Source organism: Arachis ipaensis, chromosome B01, assembly GCF_000816755.2.
Source record: "Arachis ipaensis cultivar K30076 chromosome B01, Araip1.1, whole genome shotgun sequence".
Lineage (NCBI taxonomy): Eukaryota > Viridiplantae > Streptophyta > Magnoliopsida > Fabales > Fabaceae > Arachis > Arachis ipaensis.
Genome location: NC_029785.2, coordinates 10,527,136 through 10,535,220, shown reverse-complemented (window position 1 = coordinate 10,535,220; position 8,085 = coordinate 10,527,136). Strand labels below are relative to the sequence as shown.

The following is an 8,085-nucleotide window of genomic DNA, read 5'->3' as shown; positions in this document are numbered from 1 at the left end:
ATTTTTTTTTCGGGTTATTTCGAGTTGCGAGTTGGGTGACCCGTTATCCTTTTAAGGTCGGAACTGAATCTACTTAAACCCGGTCCGATCCAATCCAAAATTATTTCTATAAGATACAAGATACACTCACCAATCAATGAGAGATTAAAAATACTGTTACACAAGAAAAGAATAATCTTAACAAAATAACTTATGATAAGTTGAGAATATAATTATTAACTTAGAAAATCACACCTCTAAAAGTTAACAACAAAACAAAGAAGTAGCCCTAAAGTCCAAAATTAAAACCAAAGATGAAGAGATAAAAGATGACTTGTTCAGAAATGGTGAGATTGAGTTCTTTGTAAAAAGATTTAGAATACTTATAAAAAATAAAGGTAAAAGATCTGGTTCATTTAGAGAAAAAAAAAAAAAAGAGTTGAACCAGTTAATTTTCAACAACTATAAACAACTAGTACCAGTGAGTTCCCTCGTTTAAACTTTCTAGAAGCCATCTCTTTTAAAGACGAGTGATTTATAATAAATTGAAAAAAATGTTACTATATGATTGATTCTCATTTATTCACAATTTAAAAAAACCCAATGAAATTTACTTAAGCATGAAGTGAACAAATTAGTAATTAAAAGGGTTATCTTCAAGGTTTTTGTCAAAAATTGAAATCATTCCTAATGATTTTTGTTTTTAAATCACCCGTAACGTTAATTTTTTTTAAAAATGATCATTTTTATTCCAACATTAATTTATGGACCAAATTACCCTTGATAAAAAAAAAGAATTGGATTCAACCACTCACTCTCTAGCTTCGTCTTTTATAGAGTGATTTAGATTAAGATTTTTTTTTCTTTTCTTTTCTATGTTTCTCTTTCTTTTTCTTCTTTCTTTTTTTCTTTAGTTTTGTTTTAAAAAAAAAAAGAATTATTATTGTTAGTGGTAAATGGGATTGTGGTGGCTCTATTTAAAAAAAAGGCTTTTGAATAAGGTGATGAGATCAAGAGTCAAAAGTCAAAGATTAAGAAAATAATTAGAATAAATTCTAATTTATAATTTCCGAAGAAGATGATGATATTATGTTTTTGCGAAGAGTAAAGCTATTTGCCTATTTGCGCCTTTCTTACCAATATATTTTTTTATTCTCTTTATAAAAATTTTATAACTACCAGTAATAAATATAAGGATATTTTTGTTTGAAAACTAAATTCAACATTAAAATGATTTTAAACGTAAAAAAAAAAAATTTAGAGATGATTTTAATTTTCATCAGCCAAATCAGTAAATAGTATTTTAATTTTTGTAGTATAATAAGGAATAATACTTTATCCGAGTTGTATGTAACAAATAATTTGTCAATTGGATATGGAATTAAGAAAGAAACCGAAATTATATTGCCACATTGTACTGAAATTGAAATTTAATTTAGAAGACATGATAGACATTGATATGCTGATAAAAGTAATAAATCAATTGTAGCGTACCATAAATAAACATGATATAGAGATAATGACTCCAGTTTTGTATGAAATTTTTCCAGATGCCAACGGACGATATGGCTTGTTAATCTACAATAATAATAATTTTTCGGGTTATTTCGAGTTGGGTCAAAGTAGACCCGTTATCCTTTTAAGGTCGGAACTGAATCTACTTAAACCCGGTCCGATCCAATCCAAAATTATTTCTATAAGATACAAGTAAGTCTCACCAATCAATGAGAGATTAAAAATACTGTTACACAAGAAAAGAATAATCTTAACAAAATAACTTATGATAAGTTGAGAATATAATTATTAACTTAGAAAATCACACCTCTAAAAGTTAACAACAAAACAAAGAAGTAGCCCTAAAGTCCAAAATTAAAACCAAAGATGAAGAGATAAAAGATGACTTGTTCAGAAATGGTGAGATTGAGTTCTTTGTAAAAAGATTTAGAATACTTATAAAAAATAAAGGTAAAAGATCTGGTTCATTTAGAGAAAAAAAAAAATAAAGAGTTGAACCAGTTAATTTTCAACAACTATAAACAACTAGTACCAGTGAGTTCCCTCGTTTAAACTTTCTAGAAGCCATCTCTTTTAAAGACGAGTGATTTATAATAAATTGAAAAAAATGTTACTATATGATTGATTCTCATTTATTCACAATTTAAAAAAACCCAATGAAATTTACTTAAGCATGAAGTGAACAAATTAGTAATTAAAAGGGTTATCTTCAAGGTTTTTGTCAAAAATTGAAATCATTCCTAATGATTTTTGTTTTTAAATCACCCGTAACGTTAATTTTTTTTAAAAATGATCATTTTTATTCCAACATTAATTTATGGACCAAATTACCCTTGATAAAAAAAAAGAATTGGATTCAACCACTCACTCTCTAGCTTCGTCTTTTATAGAGTGATTTAGATTAAGATTTTTTTTTCTTTTCTTTTCTATGTTTCTCTTTCTTTTTCTTCTTTCTTTTTTTCTTTAGTTTTGTTTTAAAAAAAAAAAGAATTATTATTGTTAGTGGTAAATGGGATTGTGGTGGCTCTATTTAAAAAAAAGGCTTTTGAATAAGGTGATGAGATCAAGAGTCAAAAGTCAAAGATTAAGAAAATAATTAGAATAAATTCTAATTTATAATTTCCGAAGAAGATGATGATATTATGTTTTTGCGAAGAGTAAAGCTATTTGCCTATTTGCGCCTTTCTTACCAATATATTTTTTTATTCTCTTTATAAAAATTTTATAACTACCAGTAATAAATATAAGGATATTTTTGTTTGAAAACTAAATTCAACATTAAAATGATTTTAAACGTAAAAAAAAAAAATTTAGAGATGATTTTAATTTTCATCAGCCAAATCAGTAAATAGTATTTTAATTTTTGTAGTATAATAAGGAATAATACTTTATCCGAGTTGTATGTAACAAATAATTTGTCAATTGGATATGGAATTAAGAAAGAAACCGAAATTATATTGCCACATTGTACTGAAATTGAAATTTAATTTAGAAGACATGATAGACATTGATATGCTGATAAAAGTAATAAATCAATTGTAGCGTACCATAAATAAACATGATATAGAGATAATGACTCCAGTTTTGTATGAAATTTTTCCAGATGCCAACGGACGATATGGCTTGTTAATCTACAATAATAATAATAATAATAAAACATATAACATTAGTATACAAAAGTAAGACATACCATAAACAAAGTAATAAGCTAGAATGTGTATGTAAAAAAAAAAAATTATTTTGATGCATTAATAGTGAAAAATAGATTATATTATCGTCCAAATATATCTGTTGGTTTAAATTATATTATGAATATAAATGGTATCACAACAATTTATTAGAAATAAAAAATGCAAATTAAAATAAACTGAAAACCTTTCAATTTAGAAGGATTAGAAACGAGAAATTTTTGAAAGCTAACAAAATTCGTAGACACAAAAAATCGATTATCAAATTAGTTACAACTTAAAAACTATGAATAATAAAACAGAATCACAACACACCTACCTATTTTACCTACCTATTTGAATGTCACGCTTTCTCGTGAATTCATTGGTGAACAAAATATTTCTATGATAACAAATTTTTGTGAAATTACAAAATCTAAAATTTCACAAGGCCAAGAAGTTCATACCTTGTCTGTTTCAGGATCAGATAATTGATTTACGCCAACTACATACCAATGCATGAAAATGATAGGTATGATATACTGAGGGGAAAAAGAGGTTAATTAATAAAACACTTCTGAAGTTATAATTAATAATCATATCTTCTAAGAGGAAAAAAAAAAAAAAACCTTTCAGCTTCTAGGATCATTGAAAAGAAAGAAAGAAGGTGAAAAAATCAGGTGTAGTCGACTCACATGAAGTTGATAGTTGAGAGCTGTTAGATGAAAATTTAGTCAAATCAATCAAATTATCTAACGACTCTCAGTTGCCAATTTCACGTGAAGTCGATTGCACTTGAATTTCATGAAGAAAGAAAATTAGAAAATATTACAAAGTAATACATATTATTTTGGAGTTGTTTTCATCTCCCTATCAAGACTCGAAGAAGCGTTCCAATTAAAATATTGTATTTAAAGTAAAAATACTAAAGAAAAATAATTGAGATTTATAATTTATTTTTCTAATTATTCTCTTCATTATATAAAAAAAACCTTGAATCTCTTTATTATTTTAATGTATTATTTTAAATGATCAAATAGTAGTTAGTTGTTCTTCATTCAACTACTATATTTTTTTTAAAAGAATGACAAATTTGAATTTTGTAAAGATATATTTAATAATAACAAATATTTGGTTTGGTAAGAGAACTTTATATATTATTGATCATGTCTATAAACTTTCATGTGAATATAAAATCATTTGACATATTTTTGTAAATCAAACTATTGACTCTAATATAAAAGATTAAAACATTTGATATACTATTTTAGAGATCAAAATATGATAATGAATTGTGATTATATTTTTTTACCAATAAATCATCCTTCTGCAAATTTATTATTAACATACCTCAATTTTCATACTATATTTATTTATACAAAAAAAAATGTATGTAAAATTATAACAATTTCATGGTAAGTTTGTAAAAGAATGGAAAATCAATAAAAAAAGCCAATAAATTATTTCTGAATGGCTACAGAAAGAGACTCTTCCAGAAAACATCACAAGCTACAGCTTTATTAGTGCCATTTAGAGAGGATTGGTTCCTCCAAGAGTAGAGTTCTTTGTGTGGTTTGTCTTAATAGGCAGGATCAACACTAAAGAGTGATTGAGTAGGTTAGGAATCGTACATCATAGCGATAAGATTTGTGTTTTATGTAAAAAAGAAATAGAATTTATGCACAATTTGTTTTTGGTTGTGAATTTACTTGACAGGTGTGGTGTACTTGATTGACGGGTGCAAACAGAGCTTGGGTTATTCCGGAGACTATCAAAAAACTGTTTGAGAGTTGGATTGAAGTGTCTGATCGTAAGTCTGAGAGAAAGAAGTGGCTGATAAGATTCTTTGCGGTTATCTGAAACATTTGGTTAGAACGGAATAGCAGAATCTTTTTGATGGAATCAAGAAGAAGTCGTTTCTGAGTTATAAGAAATGATGTGGTGTTGATCTATTTGGTTGTTGATGGCAATGCAAAAAATGACAACGAATTCTACCTCATGGTTATGTATCTTTATTTTAGTTATATTATCACTTTCTTCAAAAAAAATTATTTCTAAATGCAAGATGACATGCATTATTTATGCTATAGGAAGGGTCAAGTGATAATATAAGAGATTTTGCTGGCTAGTGTACTAATTAAGATCCTAATTAAATATTAATCTAATTTATAAAGAATTGTGATATAGAAGGATATGAAGCTCACCTTGAATAAGCCAATAAAAAACTTTGGAGATAGATCTGATAAATTTTCCACTGCAAGGAGCGATGCCGAACATATGCTCATTAACTGACCGGACATAAAAAAATATTAAACTCATAAGTCTTTTCAACCCACTAATTAATAAATAGAGCAATATTAGGGCCAGTAATTTTTGTGATTAGTAGCCATTAAATAGTCATCAATAATAATTTAATAGTGTGAGATTGGTATGAGATTTTATCCAATGACTCACCTTTCTGTGCTGGTTACATGCTGGCCAAAATTCAATAAAATTGCTGTCCCTAGACTTTTTCTAATAAATATATTGATTAAAAAATCTTTTCAACTATTCTAACGGAACCCACCCATACAGTGGCGGAACTTGAAATAAAATTTTAGGGGGGCCAAATAGAAAATAATTGTCAAAATATTTTTGATATGGACTCCATTTAAGATAAGCTCGTCTAATCTCATCTCTCTGGTTTGGGTGATATTGCCAAATTTAAAGCCGTTTTTAAAGATCTTGTTCCAAAAAGTTAAGGTTAAAGTCATCAGATGTAAATTTTTGAACTTTTAAAGGTTATATCTCACTTTCTTCGTGATTCATTAAAGTAGAAGAACTATCTACATGTGTTGATATTGTAAAAGTTATATGTTCTCCTTTTTAAATATTACCCTTCTTCTTAAAAAATGTATCAATTCTTTGATTTTTCATTATTATTTTATATAAAAATTTGAATATATATCTTATAAAATATGTAAAGAAGAAGTTAGAAAGACAAATATTAAAATTTATAATATTTATTGAATTTTTTTATCAATTTATACAAATACAATAATATTAATACTTATTGAATATTCTATTATTTTTTATCATATAAAAATTAAATTAAATAAATAGTAAAATATAGAATAATATTAAATTAAATAAATAAAAAATATCTAATTTTTGATTTTTGATATAAATAAAAAATATCTAATTTTTTATATTTGAACTTAAAGATAGAGAGAGTGTTGTTTATTAAACTTATTAGATACTTTAAGTCATAGTAAAGTATTTAAGTCAATTGAACTATTTTTTATCTTTGAAAAAGTACTACTAAGTTTTTTATAAAAAGTTTGGGAGGGGACCATGACCTCCCTTGTCCGAACTAAGCTCTGCCACTGCACCCATACCCTTTATTATTAAATGGACAATATTAACAAGTGTGTAGTGTAGCATTTAAGGTTGATTGTGATTTGTGAACTAACCACAGTAATTAAATAATAAGAGACAGTAAAGTTTTGGACAGTGTGCATGATATCCTTCATAGACTTGATCCAAATGCTTTGTGTATCATACGGTTCAGAAGTTGCTTTTATAAATAAATTTCGTGCTGTGGATCTTCCATGAATGAATTTGTAAGAATGGTTCCAGTTATGCTGCAAGGATTGGAGTTTTCTGTTCTTGTGCCATAAAGCTCTTGCTGTTGCAACTGAACCTAAACAACCAACGAAAAATTTACATGTAATTGTATTCATATAAAATTAATATATATATATAGTTATTACATAATTTAATAAATTTGACTAAATTATTATTTAATAAATATAATTACAGGTGAGTTTTTATGTGAAGAAAAAAGAAAAGGGAAAAGTGGTACCAGTTGTGATGGAAAGTGATGATGGAGTAGGATGAGGAAATGGTGATGTGCCAAGAAGAAGCCTGGAAGTTGAAGCCATTCGGAATCAACAAATTTTGGATGACTTGCAATCAATTAAGACAAGAAAGTTGTGTTCATGACGCAAAATGTATATACACTTCTCCTGCTACTTATATAATTACTAATTAGTCAATTATTATAAGAAGAGTTGTGTTGCAGTTATTTTAACCGTGTGAATTATAAAAAATATATATAATATATATTAATTAAAATCAACTATTAAAACAACTGAACGGTATTTTTATACATTTAAAAATTTTTCATTATTATATGCAGGCCTACTAGTCTTCAGTGTAGAATGGGTGATAGAGTTCTATTGGCAAAAGGAACGGTCAAATGTCTCACCAGGGGAGATGTATCAAATCGGTTTTGTTTTTGTTTTTCCTCCGTTCACAAGTATAAAAAGGATCTCATTTAGTTAGCGTTTATTTCGAAGTAACGAGACAAAAATTGAGACAATAAAATTTAGTATTATGTTTGTTGACAAGATTGATACTAAAATTTAAATTTTTATTTTAAAATTTTAGTATTTTAATATTTTGAAAAAATAAAAATTTAATTAATTATTTTTAATTTTATTCTTTGTGTAAATTAAATTAGAATTTTATTTTTATTTTAGTTTTTGTCTCTCACTTTATACTAAACATAATACTGAGACTTATTTCAGTATCTGTCTTTCAGTTTCTATCTCTCAGTTTTTGTCTCTCTTTTAAATACTACTTTATGTACAGACTTATTTCAATTTCAGTCTTTTAGTTTCTATTTCTCAATCTCAGTCTCTATTTCTCTTCTAAATGCTACCTTAAGTATTTGTTATATTATTTAGTTTTTTTTTTTAAAGTTAGGAATAAAATTCGAATTCGCGACATTTAGGTGAGTATGAAAAAATTATGTTATTTGACGTATAACTCGTTGGCTATTATATTATTTAATTAGATACTTTAATATAATGCTTTTGTATTAAAATCATGTTATAAATCGGATTGACATATTTGACTAAATAAATATATTTGATTGAAT

At 26.3% G+C, this 8,085-nt stretch overlaps 1 protein-coding gene across 4 annotated transcripts in view; it reads right to left on the bottom strand.

The window, feature by feature from the left end:
* LOC107624847 (naringenin 8-dimethylallyltransferase 2, chloroplastic) overlaps positions 1-7,174 on the bottom strand; it is a 149,196-nt gene extending 142,022 nt beyond the window's left edge. Inside the window, exons 1-5 of one of the 4 annotated variants that reach the window (XM_021117336.1) lie at positions 7,006-7,174; positions 6,614-6,843; positions 5,366-5,449; positions 3,629-3,703; positions 3,042-3,125 (exon numbers count right to left, since the gene is read on the bottom strand). In XM_021117336.1, coding sequence (XP_020972995.1) covers positions 3,042-3,125; positions 3,629-3,703; positions 5,366-5,449; positions 6,614-6,843; positions 7,006-7,084 — 552 coding nt within the window. In that variant the 5' untranslated portion in view covers positions 7,085-7,174. The remainder of the gene's footprint in view (positions 1-3,041; positions 3,126-3,628; positions 3,704-5,365; positions 5,450-6,613; positions 6,844-7,005) is intronic. The other 3 variants (XM_016327312.2, XM_016327320.2, XM_021117326.1) reach the window with 3 other exon arrangements.